Below are 24,703 nucleotides of genomic sequence, written 5' to 3'. Positions count from 1 at the left end.
TAGTAGCAAAACAGCAGTAACCTATATGCGAGTTGTCGCATGGAATTAATTTTAAAACCGTCTCGACTCTTTTATATTAAAATATTTGAGGATCTTCCACGGAAAGGGTGGCAGACGCTTAGCCTAGGGACGGCAAATCTCGAAATCCGCCCTTGTTACGAAACGTATTTATTTGTCATAATGGTAAATTACATAAGTTAATTTAACGATCGTGGTAATATTAATGATAGTTGCTTTATAGAATCATGTCCATATAAGATTTTCTTAGAAAAAAAAGAGGTTCTTACGTGGCTTTGTTACGTGTTACTGTACTTCGTTTGAGGGTAGAATGTTAGTCGCTTGTTTCGCGCCGATAAAAGTCGGCAGTCACGATTGGACTTGCACGTAAATAAAGAAGTCCTTTGGTCGCATGGGGAGCCGCAGGTTCTTTGAAAGATGGATGCTTGCGCCTCCAGCTAGCTGCACCGTGACCATCTCTTAACAATAGGGAGCATAGGCGTGCGTTCGTGTCCCTCGAGAACCCTACCCGTTAACCGTGTTCATCCTGCCACCGTGTTTATCGCATTAGAGTAATTACACGTAAGAAATAAATAGTCGTTTATGCTATGGCTCGTGGTTAATTTCGTGTGACTAGAGAATCGCGGCAGCGGAAACTAGTTTTCTCTCGATATAGGCCCTTGAGGCTCGCGCACGCTCGCCGAAGACTCGCTCGTGACTTTACCGACGACGAGAAAGACAATGAAGAGTGAACAAAAGGGCGCGAAACCGAGCGAGTACCGTCATGTCACAGTCTTCGCCGTTGCGAGCCTTCGAATCGTGTCCACCTCGCGATAAGGATTCTACAGCGAGCCTATATCGAGAGACGACTGTATACACAATAGAGTGCCGAACACAAGCACCGTATTCAGCAATTAAACCCTAGGATATCCAGTTTCTTCGTAAAAAATTCGTACAGATCTGTTTGCCCCCGTTGGTAGCGCGGGAGCAGCAACTTGGAGATTAGTCTTGATTATCCTCGTGCATTAGGCCCTCGACGTGTCGGAGTAGGCAATTCGAAATCGTCGGCCAATCCGAGAACGTTTCAACAATTGTATTCGCCTCGATAACACAGATTCTTAAACGTCCCAGCTGTCCCAGCTACGTAAAATAAATCACACGAGATCTTCGTAGTCGTAAAGCGGTTAAAATCATTGTTTATTCTCTTAGAAGCGTTGAAAATCACTGCGGCGAGATTGTTCAGATGCTATCTAAATGAGCGTTCGCGTTGTACGTCGGTTCTGTGTTATCCCTGACCGAGGAATCCTGATGGAGCAGCAACGGTGCTCTCTCTTGCCTATGTTCTGGAAGCGTGGCAAGCTCTTGGACAGGGCTTCGCTGCCATATACTCCTCGAGGTCGTTTCCTGATAGCCGTACCTCTTAACCTGCAACGTCACAAAGTTCCACGTTTTTATCCCTGCTTCCAAGTCCCCGTAAAATTCGTCCGCGCGATTGGTCTCGTCGAGTATACTTGTCTATGGTGAAGTTCGTGCAGGTACAACGTAGACAGGGAAATATCGGCGGCAGTCAATTCCAGGGGCACAGATAGGTCGGTGGGAAGTTCCTGGCCGGACCCAAAGACGGAAGCGCCCAGAGATTGATTCGACATCCCCTGTTGCAAACCATACAGGAAGCCTTTCTCGTTATGAATCGGGCCCTCCGCTTTGCTCAAGCCGCGTCGAACCGCGCGGGGCATAAGCTCCGATTTCAGGCTGAGGGACTCGTCGACCGCAACCGAGGCCGACGTTCCAGGTTGCGTGACGAACATGTCGCTCGCAGTCGGTGCGCTGAAGTGGTTCACCATTGTGCTTCTGATAATATTGGAGACTATGTCGTTGTACTGAAAGGACAGGAAGAATGCAGTTTTACAGTTGCCTGATAGCACCGCTAGTTGAGTGGGAAAGATTGTTTGAAACACTTACGCTAGGGCCCAGGCCGGACAAGCTGTTCAGGCTCGCCAAAAGGGGGTTGATTTCGCCAGGCGCACCCTGCACTTCTTTCTTAGCCCTCTCCCTCAAAGCAGCGACAAAGTTCTCGGCGTGGCTTGGGGGCTTCCACTCCGGGTTGGTCAGGGTGAAGTGTATGAGGGACAATTCGGTCTTCCCGTCCTCTGCTTGAGTGTACTGATTCGACATGGGGATTCGAAGCTTGCCCGGCTCCATGCCGTACAGGTTATCGTAGCCCGCGCTACGATCTTCGATAGGGCTCTCGTTGATCGTCTGCCACATGGGGTTTCCATGCTTCCTAACGTCCATTTGCGCGAAGCTGCAGACGTCGCCTACCCCCGTGACCTCGATTGTAAAATTCCGATAGAAGTCGACGATGTCCAGGGCTCGGTGCCTCATGCAGAAGCATAGGATAATTGGCGTGAGCAGGGGGGAAGTTAGTTCTTCTAGAAGGTGGATCGCGCGGTACTGAAACAATTGCGCGACCTGGGCCCTGGTAGTCTCTGTGTGAGCGTAGCCCCGCCAGCTGTCTGGTCTGTAGTGCGTGTGCGCTAAGACGGCGGTTAAAAGAGTCTCCGGGCACCAAACTAGGTTCTCGTCCGGTATAAATGCCCTTGCTCCGGCTATTATTGTTCCTAGTATGGTCATGGTAGTCAGCACGTGCTCTACCGTCAGCACGTCCTCGTCGTACACGGTCAACAACAGCAGTACCACTAACATGCTCCCAGCAACGAAGGTGACGTTCTTGGCGATAACGGTTATAATGGGGGAGGTGAATATACTCATGTATTTTGATGCTGGACGGTACGCGCGATTCAGGCGCGCGTTCAATTCGTGATCGAGCTCGTTGAAGTGGCGGAGATACAGTCGACCGTAGAGGGACCACATTCTCGTGCCCAGTGTGCCCGGCTCTCGCTTGATTATCTATTGGAGACAGAGATTTGCACTGTGATACGATTGCATTATTGGGGTGGATGGTAGGCTACTGGGACAGAGGGTGTTGCTGCTAACGGAAGCTACTCACCTCTCCGTAATTGAAGAAGGAATACAGTATCTGCCAAAGTAGAATCAACGGGCAAAGTATCAAATTCGCTATTCCCACCCACAGAATGTGCTTGGACAATGCTCTAGCGAGCTCCTGCCTTTTGTTCAGCTTTTTGTAATCTTCCTTGAGGTGCCAATTGTTTTCAAACGGAGACCAGGGCCCCCCTAGGCGAGAAACAGGTGACGATAAAGAGTGAGCGTGGGTTTTTAGTCGACGCCTATCTGTACGTCTAAAAGCTTACAAAACAGAAGCAGCTCCATGTTGTACTTTAACCCTCTCGTCATGAAAATAACTTCTCCCACGGCGGGGACTTTGAACCGTACAGGCAGCAGGGACTTATTGATCATAGCCACCATATAGTTTTTGAATCTTAATATCCTATGGTATATATCTAACTCCGTCAGCTCTCTTTTGTGAATGCACATCTCCTGCTCTTTCTGCACCTCCCTGACCCGCTTCTGCACCTCGTGCCAGGTCACATTATCCAAATCGCAGTCTTCGATTTTTAGAGCGGTGTTAAAGAACAGCTTTATATCCCAGAATTTCGTGAGATGGCATAAAACTTTTACCACTCGCAGTATCCAAAAGATAGTGGCCACCGAGATACATATCCAAGTGATCAGGCCCATAGACGCCATACACTCTTCCCAGGACAACAGCGCGTCGTTTATCGACGTTTTGTGCGTCGTGTTGCTAGGTACTTTGTCCCTGGAAGCAAACGTGCCTGCTGTACAGAGCGGTCCTTCGTTACGGTCTGTCGTACTGTGCCGTTCGCGAAACCTTACTTAAAGAGTATGGAGTAATCGACGCAATGAAAGAGAAAGGTTGAAAAAGTAACTACGAAAATGAATTGTCCTAGCTCGAGCATTTCTTGAAGCATCATACAAGCGAACCCATGGTTTTGGTGGTAGTGGTACATTCTTGTGAAAAACGAATCCAGATCTTCTATGTGGTTCCACCTGGCTTTGTTCCCTTCGGGCACTACATGAATCATAACGCCGGATTCCTGCGGCGTCTCCTCATGGTCGTCGTCGTCCTCCCCATCCTCCTCCTCGACCTCGTAGGGCTCCATCCGTTGATAGCTGCCATCCAATACCGTTGTCATCTACGAACACGTTTCGATATCAACGTTCGCACGGCAGAACCGATGCTCGTCGAATAGAAATAGAAGAATGTTATAGGCTTGATCTAAGCGAAATGACGCACACATCCTAGCAGACTCCGAGCCTTACCGTTTTTGCTCGTCGGTTTGGCTCTACGCAGGTAATGACAGTTTCTCGTTTCATTCTCTCATGTCATTAAGATTAATTAACTACCGGTGGACGATTGCTCCGCAAGCATCTAAAATGTAAATCACCCACCAATTGAACAGGTTGATGCCGTTCTGGGAGGGGGGGGGCTCGACTGGCTTTACCTAGTGGCTACTCTACTGCGTCTACTCCCGCGTAGGAAAACACAAGCCTTTCGCAAAACCAATCTTTCTCTACCTTTCTGTCGCGCGACGAACGACGCTTGACGATTCCGCTCTTATCAGAGGATTAAATCGAGATGTTTCCCAATCAATTGCAATCCAATGATGGGTCATCCCACCTGTATTGTCTACGGTAGTGCGAAGTTAATACTTTCAAATACGCATTTACAACGGATACATCTTGAAAAGAATACGCAGAAGATTACCACATGAGGATTATTGGAGTGCGAGCTGACGCTGTGTAATTAGTGCTCAGCGTCAGAAATACGTCTATAATTTTGAGAGGGGGCATGCGAGTAGCGTTTAGCTGGACAAAGGGCAGCGACGGGCCGAGCAGTCGGTGGACGCGTGACAAAAGATTAAATCCACTCTCCTAATAGGAGGAGAGTTTTTTTTACAATTCTTCCGGAGAGCCGAGTCTAGCCGAGATTTTTTTGGGCTTATCGATGCGATGTCCGGCTAAACGGCGCGTGTCGCCCGCGCGTCGAGCGTCGCTTTGTCTTTGCATTCGGCTGACCTTTATTCGACGGAAATAGAAGCGTCGTGGACGAGGCAGCAGCGAAAGCGATAGGAATGTTTGGTAACATAGCTGATCTCTATAAACAAAGCATCCTGTCGTACCTTGATCTCGCGCGAGTTTTCGTCCCGCACTGCTAACTGACACGCGCTTATTTCTAACAGACGCAGACCCATTAACCCACACTCACATATTGACCGCGGCAGCGACAGCGACGATCATTCACTGCTAATTTAGACATAGGACTCGTCAAAACCGCTCCACCACTTCTCCGTGTCTCGCCATCTTTGCTGACTATTCCCTCTATTCGTAACGCACCTGAGTTCTGCTTGTCACGATCCGTACGTTGACTTCTGGAAGCATCGTCGTCTTACCGTTAGCAAATTACAACGTTCTCTTCGTTACCGATCGACAATGCGAGATAACTACATTATCCACGCCGCTTTCGATGTATTACGAGGAATCTTCAGGAATAACCTCCAATTGAGGAACGGCGTAGATCGGACATCGTGCTTTAGTATACTTGTGACGGTGGCGTCTGAAGGGTAAATCGGCAGTTGGATCAATTTTTCACATACGTTTAATTGCGATATCATATTTACAGCGTATCATGGAACATATCGTAATTACAAAAGTATTGGTACGATCCGAAGTACGTACTCGAGCGGTGTCGTTTCCAATTCTGGTTGGACCACGCGATCGAAGTACCGTTCAAAGGATGCGAGCGACGAAAAGGTAGGCAATCTCTTCCGATTCCCTTGGCCGAGCGCCTCGATCTTTCGTTCCCGATGCATCTAAACGGTACTTTCGACGGTTTCGCGGTGAACGAGTGTCGTTGAGAACGGATTCTCGAACGCGCCTTAATTTAGTAGCCGAGTGGAGCGTTTTAAGGAGGATCAGCCGAGCTAATCGAGCGGTCTCCTCTCGGCCATCTTTTGTCCCCGTCTCCGATGAGAGACTCCTATCTATCTCCGACTCGTAGGCTGCGTTTCGATCCTGGGCCCGACGGATGTAAGCTTTTAGTGATCCTCGAGCACCGAGTCCGCTTCTAAGCGGGCAGTCTGTTTCTCGTCTTCATTATTCTCGAGAAATAATCTGCCCGGGACGTCGGGGCGTCAATCTGCGCCTGGGCGCCAACAGTCCTCCCAGCCCCCTGGTCTCCTCGTGCTTAGTGCTCGCCGCGGTGCTGGTCTCCGCTGAGGTAGCCTCGGTGGATTCCGTCTCGCTGGATGATTCTGGCTCCTCGGACACCTCCTCCTCACTGGTCTGGGCCACCGGTGCTTCCGTCACCTTGCGGCGAGGTAGCAGCGGCGATCTCCTCGGCGCCAGTGAGACGGGCGATCTGGTTGTCGTTTTGGGATGGACCTGCAGTCTGTTTCGGTTGCGCAACTTGTTCAGAGGATTCGCTGTAGTGGAGCGCGTCGGTGGGGGGCTGGTCTCCGCGGGCGCCTGTGAAAAAAAAGACAGGATTGCTGAGGATGGGATCGCGGGCTCGTGACTCGAGGCCAGGTATGCGGGCTCGTGACATTTTACGAAAGGCCATTCGGTGAAAGCGCGCCACGCGGGCAACTTTGACGAACGATCGACTATCTTCACTCTTCCTACATTGAAAATCTGCTGTAGAATATCAGCCTATGATATTAATGGACTTTGCAATTTCTGATGCATAAACAAGATAAACTCCATGTGATTGTGATAATGCAGATATTATAAGAGACCTCGGAGGTTCAGCTTCGGTGGAGTTGGTTAGGCCGCTGCCCAGTATGCCAAGGATATCCCGGAGATCGTGGGTTCTCGAGTCCCATCGTCCCGAGGTCCACTTTTTCCGTGAATTACAAAACCTATTCATACACTAGGAACCCCTAGGGTTTCGCGAGAATTTATTTATCTTGTGATAATAATACAATTTAAATATTACAAAAACGAGTAAATACATCTGACAGCAAAATCTGAAATGGCGCGGCCTCATCAGCCCACTTGAGGTCGCGAATCCCGCAAAATTTTAGTGAGTTTGGAAGTATTCCATGGCAAACTTTAATTGGAAAAGCCTAAGTATCGTATTGGCCCCCTACCGGGTTCGTGATTAATAACAATAATATATTCACCTCGTGGGTTTCCTCCTCGGTCCCCTCTCCAGCAGGCTCGTCGATGGAGGGCTCCTCTGGGGTATCCGCTGAGGCTGCAGTGGTGGTCGTAGTAGTGGTCGCCTGTCCTGGTTTCTGTCTCAAATTCACTCGGACTCCGCCAGGTTTAATCACTGGTCTCGTGCCCGCTGCTGCGAGTCGAGGTCGAGGGGTCGGCTTGGCCGCACTAGTCACTGCCTCCTGCACGGTCGCCGTGGCAGCTTCTTTGCCTGATTCTTGGCTCTCCTCTGTGGCATTTGGTGAGCTGGTAGTTGGTCTTCCACGTCGTCTGTTGATGTTCAGTTTATTAAACGACGGCCTGGATATTCCGGACGGTCCACTAGCCGATGAAGTTGATCCACCATTGGTCGGGGCAGACGTGGTCGTCGAGACGGTCGATCTGGTCCCCGTTGGCCCGCGGAACCTTCCGCGAGTGCCGGAGGAAGGTTTCTCCGCGTGCACCGTGCTGGAACTCTCCTTCTGGACCGCGTCCTCCTCGACGGGCTGCTTCTGGCCAGGTCGGGCTCTCTTGAAGCCACCTCCGTTGGAGCCGTTGCCACCGAAACGGCCTCTTGTGCGCTGCGTTGGCTCCGCGGACGCCTCGGTGGTCGTCGTGCTGCCACCTCCGTTCGACTTGAACCTGATGTGCAACAATCGTTCCATCAACCTCCTAATCCCTTTTCTACCCACTCATTCCAATCTCACCTGTTTCGAGAAATGGCGGGTCCTCCGAGTCCTGGCCTACGGAACTTCCCTCTGCCAGCTGGCAGTTGGGTGGTAGTTGTAGGTGGTTCCGTTGTTGTGGTGGTCGTAGTAGTGGTGGTGGTGGTGGTTGGCTCTGTCGTAGTAGTGGTTGTCGTGGACTCGACGGTCACCGTGGTAGACAATTCAGTGACGCTTGTCAGGTCTGTGGTTGCCTCGTCGTCTGATAGAGTGGTCCCAGCTGACGTTGTGTCAGTAGCCTCGCTGCTGGATGCGTCCACCAGGTTATTCTGGCCCTGCTGGACGAATGCATAGAGGTCTAAGGCGACCTTATCCATCGCGGAGGGGTACTCTGTGGTCGGGCTCTCCGTAGCGGTGGAAACGGTGCTGGGAGAAATGGAGGACGTCTCCAGTTCCTCAGAGTCCTCTCTCTCCTTGCTTTTATCCAACGAAGACGAGGCTTCCTCCTCACTGTCGCTTTCTTCGGACACTCGCGAGGTTGGGTCCCTAGACGAGTCTTCATCCACCTGAAACACGCGAACAGTCACGCTCTCGTTCGCCCGCGAGCCGCCGAGAAGAAAGGAACTGCACAATTACTTGAGGCGCGGCAGTGCTGATGGGCCGCCTCCTGGTCGTAGGAGCAGGAGTGTCCTCGACATCCTCTTGCACGGGCGCAGGCTCCTGGACCTTTTGAGGCCTGCTGCGTCCCTTGCCCGCTAGTTTCTCCTCGTTCTCCTCGTTTGGGGTGACTCCTAGGAACCTAACGGGTCCTTTAGGCAGAACTTGAGGGAACTCTGGGCCCTCCTGGTGGGTCCGGAAGCTGCTCGAGTCTACTAGATCCAAGCTGGGCCTGGGTCGGTTCCCTCGCGCTCGGGACGACTCGGTGGTCGCTGTATTGTGATTCGACCGCGATCTGCTTGTGTAGGAAGCTCAAACTATTACTCGAATAAAGGTGGCGCATGGGGTTGCGAGGCTGGTCTACGCACCTCGGTGGGAACCTGGTGTTAGTCGGCAGCCTCTCCTCGGACACGTCCTCGGCCTCGGTCAACTGCCTTGCCCTGTTACCACTTCCGTTTCCATTTCTATTCGGGATCACTTCGTTGCTCGCGGGCTCCACGGTGCTCGACCTTTCCGCGCTACTGTACTTACTTCTGCCGCTGGACGATCCGCCGCGCCTAGGCGCGGGCGTCGTTCTAGAAGGAACGTCGTAAGAATTGGTGACGGCCGACCCCGCTGTACCCGCCTTATTCTCATCCTCCTCGTCATAGTAATAATATACGTACTCGTATTCGTAGTCCTTCCCGTTCGGCCCTTTCTTAACCTGTTTCACGAGCATCGAGACGTTTCAACGTTATTCTCTGCACGCCCCCATGCCATACGATCGATCATTCGCTCGCGCGTGCCAAGATAATAAACAGGCGGGATCGCTTACCTGGATTCGGGAGTTAGTGCCGGCGGGTACTAAACTGACGTCGCTGAAGTCCCCGAAATTGCGGTCGCGGAACGAGGTCTCCTTGCCGTCGTCGCGGATGATGTTCACGGGGACAAAGTCGAAGCTACGAGCCTCGCGTGGCGTCGTTAATACAGGCATCATGGTGGTCGGGTATTCCTCGCTGGGTGGCAAGGTATCGTAAATTAATACTTCAACCAGCATAAAATTAAACGGGAAATTATAAAGCTAAGGGGACATTTTTCAAACGCTAACCAAAGTATTGGCGCCATACTAGAGATCTAAAAATAAAAATCGTTCAGAGGAGAGCCATTATCGCGGTAGGTAATGTAGGCATTCGGCGTTCGGGAACGGCTTACTTTACGCTCGACACACAGGTGGCGCCGCATTAGTTTCGGTATTTATGGATCTCGGTACAGGGTTCGTCAGTAAGATAGTTTTTAATATGCTCTGACCAAAGTTCAAAACGGACTGTGATATCTACTAGTAAATTACTTATAGGTATATATATATATTTTTTACTATAATAACCTTAAGCAACTAACATTGTTAAAACCGAGAACTGACATTTTTACCTTCATACTTGTTAAAACATTGTAAATATCTAGTTCATAAGTACTAACATATCATCTCTGTATTGCCGACCTTGAAAAGTTTGCTTAAGGACCTGTCCAGGTTCAAAGTATTTAATAAAAAAAAATATATGGAGCTCGGAAATGAGTAATATCGCAGAGCCGGCGTTGGGTGAATTGGTAACGCGACTGGCCGGTAACGCGGAGGATCCCCGAGGATCTTGGGTTAGTAGATATTTAACTGGAGCAAGAAAGCAAGACACGTGGTTTCCTCACCTAACGTATACCCCAGGGATCACGGAGTCCCTCTGGCCTTCTAATCGCGCTCTGTGCGCGTCCGTTCTTCGAAGTCCATCTTCCTGCAGGACACCAGTGTCGCTGAAGTTCTCCAGTTCTACGCGAACTTGTCGTTTGTTCGTTCTACCATCCGCTTTGCCCTCGTCGCCGAAATCGAACCTCCTGACGGGGTCCAGCTTCTTATCGGCGCTCTCGATCCGCGAGATCACTTTCTTCGCGTGCTTTCCATCCTTGGAGACCGCCTTCCTCTCCACGTCCACGACGTCGTCATCGTAGTCCAACGGCCTCGCGACGCTTTCCGGCAGTTTGTGGGCCGTTACGTACTCTACGGGGCGATATCCATCGTTTAATCACATTATACGGAGCGAGTGGGCATGTCTGATAAGGGAGGTTGAGCACTGTACCTTCGACAGAGACTGCTCTGCTGGATGCATCCTCCGCGAGGGTGCACGCAAGGACGCAGCACAGCCTGGGCAGAGGAAGAAGGTCGTTAAACTTGTACCTAGATCGTCTCGAAGCGCTGGATTCGCGGGCGATTAGAAGGGGACATTGTAGAATGAAATTGCCAGCGAGATCGAGCGCCCGCGGAGTGCAAGACAACGCTCGACGCGGTGAAAGTTCGTGTCTGGCGAGCTGGAAGCTGCAACCAATGCGGCCTGTTCTCTTTCAGCCGGTACCCGATCTTTAATACACTCCAACTGGCGTCAAAGTGTAACTACTGAATGGGGAAAATCTCGCCTGAGAAATTCCCTTTCAGAATTCGTAGCAGCGAGTCATGCCTGTTTCTGCGCTAGGCTGGGCAAGGCAGGCGTTGGAATTCGATTTCGTGGAAAGCCTCGAAGTGAAAGGACCCGTCGCTCTCCTTGAAGATCTCCGAAAGCAGCTTCCCTCGGCCCGGCCGCAGGAAGAGCAATTTTCGCAGCGGCCAAATAATTTGATGGAAAGAAAAAGTCAAGGCCGTCTAGTAGCCTGCCCGGGGGTACGAGAGAGCGACCTCGTCCTCCTTTGGCTCAAGGTTGTTCGGCCAGGTTCGCCGGCGATCCGAAATTTTGAGGGGATCGAGAGCTGCCCCTCCACCTCCGCAACTGAACCGCCGTTCGATACGAATCGATGGATCGTGCAGCCTCCGATTTCTCGATCTCTCCCAAAGGGCAAGAGAAATAACGGAGCCTATTTGTCTACGAAGGTGGTGTCTCGATTTCGTGGCGCCTCGAACCCGCAAGGTCGATCGGGTTACGATCGATTTCCCGCGACGAAGGAGAGCGACTTGTAAAATTGATGGGATTGAGGCGAAGAGCCCCGCGCCGCGATCTTTCCCCATCGATAGAAAGTCCGCCGCGACATTTGCCAGCGCGATCGAAAGGAACGACATCCTGTTCTGCGCGCAGGATCGGCCGGCCGTCGCCTTGCATCCGGGACGGGAATGATTTCTAGCCGATCTGCGCGACAGAGCTACTCGCGACCAGGCCAGACAATGGGTAACTGTTTTGACGAAGCCCCGACGCCGGGCCTGGCCGAGCTAGCCCGGCGCTGGAATCCATCGCGTTTCCATATGGAGAAAGCTTGTCTCGGTTACGGGCAAACGTATCTGCGTGAACGTACGACACGAGTTCTCTCCAGTGGCACGAGATAGCCGTGTTACGTAACGCACAACATCACCGTGAAAGCCTATCGCGGGCCCGTTAATATCTTTTTCTCGCACCTACGCGGAGCCAGGTTTCGCAAATGCGCCGAGATGTAACCGTGGGAGCTTTCTATTTGACTTGCGAGGTTTTAGAAATCCCGCGGTACTCTGCTAGCGTTTCTCATTATCCCGCCGGAGGATTCAACCTGTCGAGCGCGAGGAGGATGTCCTCTCGGACGATCCAGCACCACTTTCCTTCGCGCGTCCAGATGCACGCGACGCCGTCGAAGGAAAGTGGGGGAAGAATTGCAGTGTTACGCGGCACTGGCGCGTTAATTAGCATCGCTGGAGGCGTCGTTGCCGGCGAACGGGAGCGCGATAACGCGTGCTCGCCCCATTGATCGCTCCCCCGAGCGAGACGGGTTGCGAAAGCATCCTTAATTAGCTGCCTGTGCAGCGGTACCGGGTTCGGTAACGGTAACAATCAAGGATTCCCCGTTAGATCACTTGTGGTACTTACAGGAGGGTGGTTTTCAGCCACATGTCGGCGTCGGCCTTTCCTCCGGCTTTCTTCGAGTTTCTTGGAGCTGGCCTCCGTAGAACGTCCAGCGGAAGGGTGCGTTTCTTCGCGAGGGATTGGCTGGCGTAGTACGCGGTCACTGAGGGATCGGTAGACGGTCGCGATATCGCCGAGGTACTGCGAACGAGGACACGTATCGTCACCGGACACTCGCGACCATCGTTGCCCTCTCCTCGAGACCAGGCTCGTCTTCCAGGCGGGTCGGAGCGATCGCGGAAAAGGTCCGCGTCCGGGCACCAGCCGAGCAACACGTACGTACACTATGCGAAGCGGGATCGGTCCCCCTGGCTCTCTGGGTGCTCTATGGTTCCCCCTGTCTCGGCTCGCCTGCGGTACTGCGCTGGGACTGTGCGCGGCGGCGAGCGACGGAGCCGGGATAGCACAGGGACAGGAGAGAAAGAGAAGCGAAAAAAGACGCGGAGTAAAAGTAAGAGGTAGTCGAAGGACGTGGTGAGGGTATGAGAACGGCGGCGAATGCAGGCCTCTACTTATACGCCACCCACCACGGCCACCTGGTGAACACCCCACCAGCCCATGAAAACTGGACACCGCGGCGTAGTCCGACTTGACTCGATGTACGCGCGTTGTCGGGGATACAGCGGGCCCGAGTGTTTGGCTAGCCGCTCGGGCGATTCATCCGCCGCTCGCTCCGGCACCCGCGCCCTTCGGGATCCTTGAATTCTTGCCTGGGAATCCCGAGGCGACGCCGAACCGCTTGGTGGTGAATCAGAGGCGCTGGTGAATCAGAGATATTTGTTCACCCCCGGTCCAGGGCGCGTTCCTCGCGCGATTGCTACCGTAGGTGTCAAGGCCCGGTAAAGGCGCGAGTTCCGTAACCGTATAAACTATCCGGCCCGAAGCGCAGCGAACCAGAAGGTAGCTGCCGCGTTAAAGGTCTTTACGTCTCGTTGCGCAAGAAGAATGTCGATCCATTAGGACCAGGCCAGGCCGCGACACGGTAATCCGTTGGTGGTTGCCGGGAATACCAAAGGCTGACACGATTCTTCTTCCATTTTGCCTGCCGGTGGGAGGGATGCCCGATAGTTTGTTAAACCTCCGGGCATGCTCCGCGGCGATTTAGTTAGTATGCTAGGTACGGCGAGCGGAACCTTGTTCCTGGCCACGTTCTAGTCTAGACCTAGGCTGCTCTGTGGAATTCTGATCGATCTCGAATAGTTGGGGACGTCTTCCGTGCACGTCAGCCCAGTTGTAGGGCGATAAGGGCGCAGGGCTCGGCGTCCATTATCCTCGGGGTGTGGTGTCTCTTTCGCGCGAGTGTCAGAGGACACGGTTCGCGGCGAGGTAGGCGTTCGCGCTGATACGACACCCACAGAGGCTCACGCGTATTATATCTACGAGACTTTCTCTCGACAAGGAGAGCACCGGTGCGCCCCTTTGCAGAGCTGGCACGCGAAACGACACGGAACAATGTCTTCTCTCGTGACTCTTTCAGCGAGGAGGTTTTGTCGCGCGTGAACTCGACGTGTTACGCTCCCAGTGCTCGTATATGGGCGACGAATTAACAGAGGCCAATTACCATTCAGCCTGGCGCCTACTATATCCGCTGCACCGCGGACCTTCTGCGTACAAATCGAAGGCTAAATACGGCTGGCCATTGACTGCCCGCTGCCGCGTGCCTGCCCCTGAACGCAGGTGCTCCTCCGGGTGGCGGACGGGCACGGCCAGCTGGGCCCTCTCGCGAGATGGGCCCGCTGGGTGAAATTCCGCTCCCTCCTTGGGCTCCTAGGCTCCTAATCGGAATTGTCCTGCTTCCTTGGGCCCTTCCTTGGGCCCCTGGTCGACATTCTGTTCATTTTTTGGGCCCCTGGTACAAGTTGCCCTCCTTGATTGGGCCCCTCGACGAAATGGGGCCCCTTTCTTGGCCTGTAGTAGAAGTTGCTACCTTTCTTGCGCTCCTAATAGGGTAAAGGCAGGTAATATGGACCATCTGATTTCAAAAGCTTGTCAAAAGTAGAGGAATTTTTTTTTTTTAATAAAACTGATATGAGGGGACTAAGGAACTAATGCATAATCATATTTACATCGTCAAATGTAAAAAAATTCATTTATTTTGCAATTATAGTAAAAAAAATGAAAAGAGTGAAAATCGCCCGTTCGAAAAATGGGTCCTAATATGGAGCACCTAGGAAATTTGTAAAGAAAACTCAAAAATCTTTACTTTTTTTTACTAAACATGAAGATTTATTAAGTAGAAGATACAAATAAATAAATATACATCATTTTTGGAATTTATTTCTGCTTTTTGTGTGTCCGACACGTTGGGCACGTGAATAATACGTCGGAAGTCCCACATTCCTCGTGTGCCCACTGAAAGCAGCGAATACATTGGGTCTACGTTTCATTGTCATTATTTTTATAATTATCATCGCAAAATAAGCATTTCGCATCATCGTCATTATCAACTTCATCTATGTTACTCGGTATGTTCCATATTACGTACACACATGTTCCGACAAGAAATTAAGAATTATACTAGAAAGAAAGTAACATTACTGGTAAACTATTGTTGAATAATCCAGAACACACATATTTAATGATAAATTATATCAAAATAATACTTTGTAACATACCTTCACTACAATATTTAACTGTTTTAATGCACTTTTCAGAAACTTTTACACCTCACGAAAAATATAAACGTTTCTCAGTATCATCGTCTATTGTGTCTAGGGATCTCGTATACACGATTGCCTGAAGAGTTCGTTATTTCGTTATCGAAATTTTCCGAAGTTCCATATTACGTGCCGTTCCGTATTACCTGCCTTTACCTTATAAATTGTGCTTCCTCCTTGGGTCTCTAGTAGAGATTTCAGTGTTCCATTGGGCCCTCGTCGAAATGGGGTTCCTTCCTTGGGCCTCTACTAGAAGTTGCGACGTTTCCTGGGCTCCTAATCGAAATGGGACTCTTAATAGAAATTGTGCTCCTTCCATGGGCCTGTAGTAGAGATCGCAGTCCTTCAGTGGGCCCCTCGTCGAAATAGGATCCCTTCCTTGGGTCTCTAGTAGCAGTTGCGACCTTTCCTGGGCTCCTAATAGAAATTGGGCCCCTAATCGATATTATGCTCCTACCTCGTGCCTCTAGTAGAAGTTGCAGTTCTTTGTTGGGCCCCTAGTCCACATTGCTCGTCTTCTTTGGGCCCCTAGTCAACATTGCTCCTCTTCTTTGGGCTCCTATTAGAAGTCGTGTTTCTTCCTTAGCGTCCTACTCGAAACTGCGTATCTTCCTTGGGCCCCTCATTGATATCGCGCTTCTTTCTCGACCCGCGAGTCAAAATCGCGCTCCTTCGCGGAATCTGCTCGGCGATGATCGACGAGTGTCGCAATTGCATTGATTTTTCGCGTTCCACGCGCAAAACGGTTGCAAAAGGCCGCGTGACGCATCCAGAAAGTAGCCGCGCGCGTAGGCACATGCCTCGTCTGGCACGAGGGCATGGAAATCGCTCGGGAGCGAGTGCTCCTTGAATTTGGATTCTGCTGATCAATATTTACTCATGCGCGGGATGCTCGACTGGCAGCCGAGAACCTTGGCTGCACTTTCGCGGGACTCGAGCCGCATTTCAATCGACCTTTACGGTTCACGCGATTTCTCGATACACTTTCCAGAGACGCGACCAACTTCTAAGAGGACGACGGCGGAATCCGTCCATCGAAATTCCATCCACGGTGGGCGGTTTAACGCTAACGGGTCACACCTCCTCGCTCCGTGTTTCACTTTCTCCGTGTTCGCGATCTAGGTAGCATTTGTAATACCACGTCCGACTTCTCGTCGATTCTCAGCCGTGATATCATCCGAGATCGAAAGCAGTCGGGCCCCGAGCGGCTCGATTGCACCAGCCGATCCGTCCCGTTAGCCCGACGCTCCCCTTGGTTTCCAAGTTTCCTCGTCTATTCAGATCCCGGCGCGTGAAAGGCGAGCAGGCAGAATCCCAGAAGACCGCCGGCTTCCGTCGGCGCGATCGATCATCAGCGGGGCAGATAACGCGATCGGAATAGAAAGCGAGCGATATATCGTGCAACGCGGGAGGTTACACGAGCAATTATACGAAAAGAAAAGCGGCCGCAGCCAGCGAGAAGAGCCTGTAAGCGGCGGCGAGGTGCGATACGCGTTCGGTTTCTACTTCAAGATTCGCTTTTACAAAGTTCACTTTCTCTGGCCACGGGCGTGCTCCGCGCTCGGAACCATCGGCAGGACGTGATCGCGATCGTTATTGACGATTCCCGCTCGCAAGCCTCCCAGTCCCTTCGCTCCCCTTTCCCTGAAAACCCAGGCGATCGCCCGATTTAGTAGAAACCTTCCGACGCTCCCCGTCGGAGGGGAATGCAGGGTATCGAAGTGAAATCTCCGGAGTTGCAAAACATCCTCTCGACGTAAGGTCGGACACGACCAAGCCCGTTCAATGTTAAGGACAGCCGAGAACCGGAATCTAAGATACGCGTAAATATCGGCAATCGCTTTCGCTCTCAGGCACAATGGCACGGCCCGACGCGGTCCCCCTGCTCGCCCAAAAATAACAAGCCAGCCGTGGCGCGGCTCGCCGCAAAGGTTGCCCAAGCTCGCAGTAGTTAAAAACACTATCCACCGCGAGGAATGCATCGACGCTGATAGTTCTCGATTTCGTTGGATACGCGATGATGAAACCCGTCGAGGCGCCTCGAGGAATTTCATGGAAAGTGCCTCCCATCGTCATCGATTCTGCCTCCCACCGATCCGCCGCTCAACCGGTCCGAATACCTTTTTCCTTTATCTTTCGGCGACCTGTTGGACTTTTCTGCCGGGCGCGGGCCCTATGCCTCCCAGCAGGTTACCCGCCGCAGGGTGGCGCTGAGGTTGCATGGCTCGAGGTGCAGACGGGTAAGCGAGGGATTCCAACCGGCGGATATTCCGGTTTCGCAGAACCGGACATCAACTTGACCCACATCGATGATCACGAAGCTCTGCTACACTTCGTTACGCTCGCAGCGATGGGCGACCTTAACATTGGCTGTGGCACGGTCCAGGGCCGCCGAAAAAGTAGCTGCGACGATGCGGCGTTGGACCTGGCTCGGCTAGGATTCGGTATCCCGTTTGGGTCGCTAGCGTGGAGTTCGTTAGTCCTCCTCGAAGCGGGCGCCGAAGGACGTTGTTCAGTGGTCCTTGGCGACACGAAACGGATGCGCGGCACCAGCGAAAGCGAATAAGGATTCCTGCCCGGGAGAAAGTCCTTCCTCTTCCTCCTCCGCCTTCTTCTTGCCCAACGTTTCGTTTTATTCCCGGCCGTCGCCAGTTGCTCGGCGTGTAATCCTCCTATTCCGAGTGCCTTGGCGCCCGTGTGCTCCTCGAAAGCTCGACTAAATGAAGTACAATTACCAGCTACTCTCCCAGAGACGTGTCTCACCGGGCACGTTACAGTTTGTGCAACGCGCTGGGAAATAATAGCCGCGCGCGATGCATTTCTATAATCGTTTCCTCGTTTCGCAATAGCTTTCCGTTTGCGACAGCGCGTCGTCGACGCTCCTCTCGCAAGGGTTCGCGCGGAGCCGTTTAATTGCACGGAGGCGCGCGACGCCCTCAGAGGACTCGCGGGATCACTTGCTTCTCACTTTCTAATATTCGAACCACCCCTGTTGCGTAACTTCCTTCCGTCGGCGGCTCCGCTGCGTCGAGGTCGATAATCGAGCCCCGGTCCTCCGAGAAGGCGCCCCGCGGACAGGTAGAAAGCATCGTTATTATCGCTGCATCGGCATTACCGTAAAGGTCAGCGCGGGACCGGTCGCCGTTCGCCAGGGGCGCGCTTAAAAGTCGCCACACGTAACCCGTGAAGCGCCTCTCGGGTCACGTAGCCGCGACACGGTGCTTTGGTCGTGATTGCCGCATAATTAATCATAGTAAATGGTAATGAAGGGGACTTTGTTGTGTGACGAATTCTTACGGGCGATTTAATAGTGACGAATGGGCGAGGTTCGGTGCTCTTGATGTTTTGAAAGTTACAAGGGAGGTTAGGCAATTCGGATATTCAGAAAATTATGCAACTTTGTGGGCAAGTAGAGCAGTTGATCCGTGACACAAATGTATTTTTGAAATCACCCCTTGAAAAGAATGCAGAGTTTTGTTTAGCGTGGAATATCTCGAGAACGGTGAGAGATATCGGGAAGAAGTTTAAACAAAAGTTGTGTCTGTTTTTTATTACTAAACAACTGCGTAAAAATAATTATCGAATTAAGAATCGGTGGTGGGGGAAACTTGAAATGTATAGATTTTTCGATAATTATTTTTAGGCAGTTTTGTAGGTATAAAAAAAAGATGCAAGTTTTGTTTAAACTTCTTTTCGATATCTCTCACTGTTCTCAAGATAAGCGAAAGCAACAAGGGATGTTATCAAACTTTGCAGAAATTTTAAAAGTGGCTCATTTTTTATTTTGGCAATGGAATGGTCCTAATGGTGGAAATAACCCTTCAGAGATTTTGGGAGTCTTTGTATTATCGTAAGTAATTCAAAGTTTTTGCGGTTCTTGATATTCTAGAAAATGGTGATAATGAGTTTTCGAAAAGAAAGAGGAATTAATTTATCAAAATATTGTAGGATATCAAGAATCATACAAATTTTAATTATTTACGATAATATAAAGACTCGAAATTTTTTTGAAAAATATGATTTTACCCTGAGGACTGTTAATTAAATTTTTGAAAAATTTCAATTTTTCTTGAATCTTCAAGTTGCGGAATAAACGGGTGTCTCCAATTTTAAGTGCTTTATGGACAAAGCAGTGGACGTGAATTCCGTCAAGTTATGCAGAAAGCTCATTCGAATTTGAGTAAATTTATTTCGAAGGTTTTAATTGTGAAAGAAAAGTAGCTTTATTTCTATTCGATATATTTCTCGTTATTGTCTTACAATGCTTTTAATGGGTAATTTAATAGTGAGTAGTATAATTAATATTAAGTGTTTTAAATTTTCTGTAGTTTTTATTTTTTAAGCCTAAATGCAGGATTGGTAGTTTTAATAATTCTATAATGTAAGACTTAATCTAAGGGTTGCTAATATTTTGTAAAACAAAGATCACAAAATTATGGGATCAATTCATCACAATGGGATCCGTATTGCGGTCAATTAATTTTGAGGGTTTCTGCATAACTTGGCTGAATTATCCTCGAGGGGCCAGGGCCCAAATCTACTGGTCCCCGCAGCAGTCTGCAGCAGCGCTAGCGTAACCTTTGCAGGAGCAGCCTGTCTCTATTACGCCTATTAAATCGTAATGGAGCAGAGGTCACGAGGAACGGGAAATCGGTGTCGGAATGTGGGCCCCTCAAGGATGACCGGGTGAATAGGTCGGTCCCCAATTGAAGCTGCGTTCCTGCGAGCCGCGCTCGGTATAGCCGAGGTGAACATTCCGAGGCCTCTTCCTCCTCTTTGTTTCCCTTTCTTGGTCCGCGGCAGGCCCGCAGCGATGTCCCTGCGTGTTATCAGGAATCGTGACGGGACTCGGATGGTCTTTGCGAGTGAAATGTTCCTCGCGGAGGCTTCAAGGCCGACGAGATACTGCCTCCTCTCACTTTCGTGCCTCTCGCGCCTATGCACGTATGTACATACTCCTACTGGTCCTCGGCCAGTCCGCCTTTCTCCCTTACTCCTCTTCCTTTACCTCGCTCCCAACCATACCCACCTTCGGTCCCAAATTCTTGGGGTCCTGCGCCGGGCGGAGCCCCCTCTCCCGCGAGCAGTTGGCAGTGTCCCAAAAGTGTAATATGCGGCAGGTCGACGGTACAGAAATTCGGGAGTGGTATACGCGCGGGCGTTGTCGCGGGATGTATAAAAGATGAGGAGACGAGAGTGCAGATGGAGCACACCCTCGGCATTCCGAGGGGGCTTTGGAATTTCTCCGGCTGACACATCCCGCCTCTCCCACACGCGTATGCAAAATAGGCCGCGTATCGAGAGAAGTAATTTACGAGATAAGGATCGCGGTAGCGTTTCCTCAAGGTTAAGCCTATCGCGGGGGACGCAAGGTTAGAGCCCCTCGCTCTCGGGTTCGATGGAGTGCGGTGTTTGTCTTTCGCAAATTTTATTGTCGCATTAATTTACATTTATACAGTGGGGTACCTCGAGCATTCCGTGAATGGCAGACTTCTTCTATATACACGTGGTATGATCTTTTCTTTCGTTTTTTTTTTTTGGTCCATTTTTCCTTTTGTAAAAAGCGCTTATCGATGAGAACGCAGACGGCATTCCACTCCGCGTCGTTTGTCGCGCCCGAGGAGTGGACGCGGCTGTCGCAAGTGTCGCGCGGTCGTCCTGGAGGGGATCCGGCTCGCTAGGACGAGGCTTCGGGCGGCCGTAGTTCGGTTTCGGTTGATCCACTCGGCTGAGAGAAGCTGGGAAATTTGCGCATCCCCCCTTGGTCGGTCTATCCTCTGCGATAGGGCTTGGGCTTCACTTGCACCTCCTCCCGCTGGGTCTCCTCTACCTCCTCCTGCAGGGGCTTGCCTCCCCTGGACCCGCCGAACCTGCCGCGGTTCGACGTCTTCGATTCCGCCGCTCCGTTGCTTTTGCTGCGGCCGCTGGTGGTCGCCCTGAAACAAGGACGTTGTCCATCAACTTTGGATGCTCTCGGCAGAGGCGGCTCGTCTTGAGGATTAAAAAGGGCGCTCGTTACTTGGACTTGGGCGTGGTGGGTTCCGCCGAGGCCTGGCCAGCCGAGGTCTCCCGATGGCTGGGTCCGACCTGGGCCCTTCTTCTCTTCAGCGCGGCCAGCAGATCCTGGTTCGATCTAGGGTCACAGGTACACCTTGTTGAATGCTTTCTGTCGGAAGCTAGCGCTGAGGATGAGATAGTTACCTGAAGGGTCTGACACCGCCGCGAACTTTCTTGGAGGATTCTGTGGTGGTGGTGGGAACCTCCTCCTGTTGATCCTGGTTCTCCTCCAGCTCCTCCTCGCCCTCCTCGTCCACCTCCGCTGGCTGTTCAACCGGCTTAGCGGTCGTCGACTGCGTCTGCAGAAACGGAAATTCATTTTGGTTAGAGGTATCTACTCAGGGACTCCGCGACGATGGAAGAGTTATTAGAACTGTTAAATGGGCAAATAGGTAGAAGAAAAACGAGTCAAGTTTTTTAAGGGTTTCTTCTGCAGTTCCATTTACTCGTTTCTCGGGATAATTTAATTATGTAAAAGAAGTCCTCCGCAATAAATAGAAATAAAAGGACTGTGCAATGATGAAAGAATTGGGTACCCACGGTTCCTGTCGCTTTTCTGCCAACGTTGACACGCCCTCGTGGAGACAGCAGCCCTCCCAGCCGCCCGGAAGTGGACCTAGCTGGCGCTGGGGTCACAGGGGCGGCCGCAGGCTCTTCCTCGTAATCGTACTCCTCTTCTGCCGCTCTGGCCACGACTACCAGGCAGCCGATCGCCACCAATCTGCGAATCATCCATAGATAAAGCCGCGCGGACCTGCGCTTCGTTTCTCTGTTGTAGCACCGTGCAACGGCGGAGTAGACGAGGTCGAAAAGCGAAGATTCCGAGCGACAGTGAAAGGCGGCTGTGCATGCAAACGATCGCTGCCAGCTAGGAAACGCTCTCCTCCGCGATTAATGCCAGCGGACCGAATAATCGGCGGCAGCAGGAAGCTCGATCTTTCCCTATCCCACCTCGAGAAATCCACGGTCCCGGCGTCCTGCTGGCTTCTCGCTTCTGTCTACGCGTGTCGCTCTCCGCGAACACGAAAGTCATAAAACGCGTTCGATCCGACAGAAAGAATCCGCTCGTTAGGGAAGATACAGGTAAGTTCGGTCGGCGAGTGGCTCGCCGAAGCGAAACGGAGGGAAACTCGTTCCAGATCGAGCGAAGGCGTGCGAGCTCGCGAGCGGCCGACTTCCAAACGCTTGTCCCCGAAAGGTGTGCTCCACACCTTTCGGTATGGACTTAAGCGAGGCGCTCGCAGGATGGCCGATCCGTTGTGTGCGCGACGGTTGACTTTCCCTCCTCCCCGCCCGGCAGGATCGAAAATAGAAGCCGAGGACGCGGCGTCCTCACGCGGCCGGGGAGGCGGAGGGAGACTGTTTACGAGCCGAATTCTCGGTATAGGGGCGATTCGAAGTCGGCTGTGCGCAGGGGAACGCTCGGTGTCGCTGTAGATCCGCGTATACACCGGCCGGATTCTGACCTGTGACATTCACGTACGAAACTCACTTTCTCTGCTTGGCTCGTGCAACAAGCTACTCGCGGCGATTGGCTGTGGACGTCGTCTTGTACCGCGGCTGTACGTGACGCGGCTAACAAATGCCACGAAAATGGACGGAGCCCTGGCCCGCCTCTCCTCAGACCGATTTCCATTTTCTCGAGGGTCTCCGAACGTTTGTAAGCACGGTTTGCTTTCTCGGTGGGCCTGTGCCTGACGCAATTTCTATTGTGTCAGGACGTCACGGTGGTTCGTTTTCGTGGTAAGAAGTAAGGAGGTGAAAAAAAAAAGTGGTAACCGTAAACCGGAGGAACGGGGGCTTTCGATAGGCTCGCAGAAGGTTGCGCAAGCGGCTCGTCCCGATCGATCGTTTTCACCGATCCGAGTTTCCGCGGCCGGCTGGCTGGCTGGCTTTCCTCGCGGGGACTCGCCGAGATACCGCTCGAATAATGTCAAGGAAAGGCAACGGTAACCGAGAAGGTGTCGCGACGTAATCGGTATTTTTAATCGGCCGCGTTCGATTAATTTCAACGCGGCGAGAGTGCACGGAGCGGTCTGCCTTCTCGGCGGCCGCGTTTTCTAATCGATTTCCTGGTCAGGGTACCGGGCGCAGCCCGTACAGGTTTGCATAACGCGGCTTTCTGCATCCTGTTATTACTGGGCCCGTTCGGGCGCTCGACTCGCACGCCCCGCGGGATCTGTCCCTTCGTGGCCCGCGAAGGATATCCGCGGAGCGGCTCAGTTACGGGCTACTTGCGACAGACACCGAATACCAGCAGGCCGCAACAAATGCACCTTTCGACTCGCGCGGCCGGCCTTGGAGCTGGCAGAGCGGACACCGCCGATTAGAAAAGATATGCAGCGTTCAGCGGGTTCGCGGCGCAACGAAACCGCGCGGCGAAAATGGCGGGCCTCGGCTCTCGCCCGAACGAAATTCCCGTCTCGGCGTGTTTGCGGGGAAAGTCTCCTCTCGGCACGTCGCTCCGGCGAAAATGGCGATGGACAGAGGGAAGCAGTCTTTGGGCAAGCAAACTGGGAGGGATGCGAGAGGGCGAATGATACTCACAGTGCGAGCTTCATGGCGTGCGTCGGTAGTGCTCGAGGACGGAAAGCTCTGCCGTTGTTGCGGCTGGTAGCAGCGTGCGGCGTGCCCGGTGCGGAATGGAGGACCCGATCGACCCGACTGTTACCACGGGCGCGAACCCGCGAAGAATGAATATCGGAGCGGCTAGGAGGTAACCGAAAGCACACCACTGCAATCGCGGAGGCTGTGTACTTTGGAGTGCCGAGTCGAGTTTCCCCTTCCCTCTATATATATGGCACTCTCACTCTGCCAGCAACCACCCGTGCCGAACCCATCCACCTATCGTACCTCTGTGACTTTGATATATCCTTCGCGATACCTGCACACCCGTGCACCACGGTATCCGCGCCGTTCTTCTGGCCATGGAATTCCACAGGACGAATCCTCCATCGAGGCAAGCTGCTAACGGCGGATCCTCTTCTGGCCTCCTCTGCGTAGAGGCGCGCGAACCTCGACGGTCGCCATTTAATTCCCTCGAGCGGGCATATTGGATTCTAAAAAGGGGGAACCGACGGACGTTCCTCTCCTTGTATGTGCAACCGCGGACGAGGCAGCTTCCCTTTCATCTCCGTCCCTCCTCAGCTATCCTCACCTTCGTCATTAGCGTCTATTAATACACCGCGAAATTTACGGCGTTGGAATGCAACCAGCGCGGCGACATCGTCGAGCGAACATCGCGAATGGGAATCTCGTGTCCGCGGTGACGTGTAGGGCCCCGTGAGGCCCGGGCCGACAACGCGGAGTCGGTCGGTTCGATCGTCCCCCGAAACGAACGGAACGAAGCAAAACGAAACGCTTTGGACGTGTTTTATAGTTAGATCGAGCGTAAGAGGTGAAAGTAAACGCGGCCGGCTGGCCGAAGGCAAGAATGCCAGCCACCCTGCTGCACCCCCCCCCTCCCGTGTCCTATCCTCGTCCTGGCTAACCCCGAAACGCCATCGTCCTCCAGGGACGATCGACCTAGCTGCAGGTCGCACAGCAGCGGCTGAGATAGCCCCGGAGCGTGTTGCCAGCAGCCATAAATTCCCGGGAGCTTAAGGGAAGCGCTCTCGGTGGTTTTGTTCGCTAAGCGATTATCCTTGAA

The 24,703-nt window shown here is 52.3% G+C and overlaps 3 protein-coding genes across 15 annotated transcripts; all 3 read right to left on the bottom strand.

The window, feature by feature from the left end:
- Window positions 1-152: 152 nt before the first annotated feature.
- On the bottom strand, window positions 153-5,339 carry Atg9 (autophagy-related protein 9). Of its 9 annotated transcripts, none has more exons than XM_076827645.1 (9): window positions 5,017-5,313; window positions 4,443-4,679; window positions 4,261-4,369; window positions 3,814-4,133; window positions 3,270-3,736; window positions 3,008-3,192; window positions 1,960-2,907; window positions 1,509-1,877; window positions 153-1,422 (listed from the first exon to the last, which is right to left on the bottom strand). In XM_076827645.1, exons 3-9 carry the CDS (start codon window positions 4,312-4,314, stop codon window positions 1,237-1,239), a joined length of 2,529 nt encoding a protein of 842 aa, XP_076683760.1. In that variant the 5' UTR covers window positions 4,315-4,369; window positions 4,443-4,679; window positions 5,017-5,313; the 3' UTR covers window positions 153-1,236. The 9 variants fall into 9 exon arrangements, with proteins under 9 accessions (XP_076683760.1, XP_076683759.1, XP_076683762.1 ...); XM_076827644.1 differs by having other exon boundaries at window positions 4,516-4,679; XM_076827647.1 differs by lacking the exon at window positions 4,443-4,679 and having other exon boundaries at window positions 5,207-5,339.
- A 240-nt stretch (window positions 5,340-5,579) lies between these two features.
- Window positions 5,580-12,463, bottom strand: LOC143376906 (uncharacterized). Of its 2 annotated transcripts, XM_076827683.1 has the most exons (9): window positions 12,305-12,463; window positions 10,565-10,629; window positions 10,140-10,485; window positions 9,274-9,454; window positions 8,828-9,162; window positions 8,439-8,754; window positions 7,845-8,368; window positions 7,122-7,779; window positions 5,580-6,465 (listed from the first exon to the last, which is right to left on the bottom strand). In XM_076827683.1, exons 1-9 carry the CDS (start codon window positions 12,325-12,327, stop codon window positions 6,094-6,096), a joined length of 2,820 nt encoding a protein of 939 aa, XP_076683798.1. In that variant the 5' UTR covers window positions 12,328-12,463; the 3' UTR covers window positions 5,580-6,093. The 2 variants fall into 2 exon arrangements, with proteins under 2 accessions (XP_076683798.1, XP_076683799.1); XM_076827684.1 differs by lacking the exons at window positions 10,140-10,485; window positions 10,565-10,629; window positions 12,305-12,463 and having other exon boundaries at window positions 8,439-8,757; window positions 9,274-9,517.
- Window positions 12,464-20,408: 7,945 nt separating this feature from the next.
- On the bottom strand, window positions 20,409-24,250 carry LOC143376907 (uncharacterized). 4 transcript variants are annotated; one of them, XM_076827686.1, is made up of 6 exons: window positions 23,908-24,222; window positions 23,602-23,788; window positions 21,595-21,775; window positions 21,199-21,353; window positions 21,017-21,130; window positions 20,409-20,921 (listed from the first exon to the last, which is right to left on the bottom strand). In XM_076827686.1, exons 1-6 carry the CDS (start codon window positions 23,981-23,983, stop codon window positions 20,768-20,770), a joined length of 867 nt encoding a protein of 288 aa, XP_076683801.1. In that variant the 5' UTR covers window positions 23,984-24,222; the 3' UTR covers window positions 20,409-20,767. The 4 variants fall into 4 exon arrangements, with proteins under 4 accessions (XP_076683801.1, XP_076683800.1, XP_076683803.1 ...); XM_076827685.1 differs by having other exon boundaries at window positions 20,409-20,933; window positions 23,908-24,217; XM_076827688.1 differs by lacking the exon at window positions 21,017-21,130 and having other exon boundaries at window positions 20,409-20,933; window positions 23,908-24,250.
- Between the last annotated feature and the right edge of the window lie 453 nt (window positions 24,251-24,703).

Source organism: Andrena cerasifolii, chromosome 15 (assembly GCF_050908995.1).
Source record: "Andrena cerasifolii isolate SP2316 chromosome 15, iyAndCera1_principal, whole genome shotgun sequence".
In the NCBI taxonomy this organism is placed as follows: Eukaryota; Metazoa; Arthropoda; class Insecta; order Hymenoptera; family Andrenidae; genus Andrena; species Andrena cerasifolii.
This window is presented reverse-complemented; position numbering and strand designations above follow the sequence as displayed.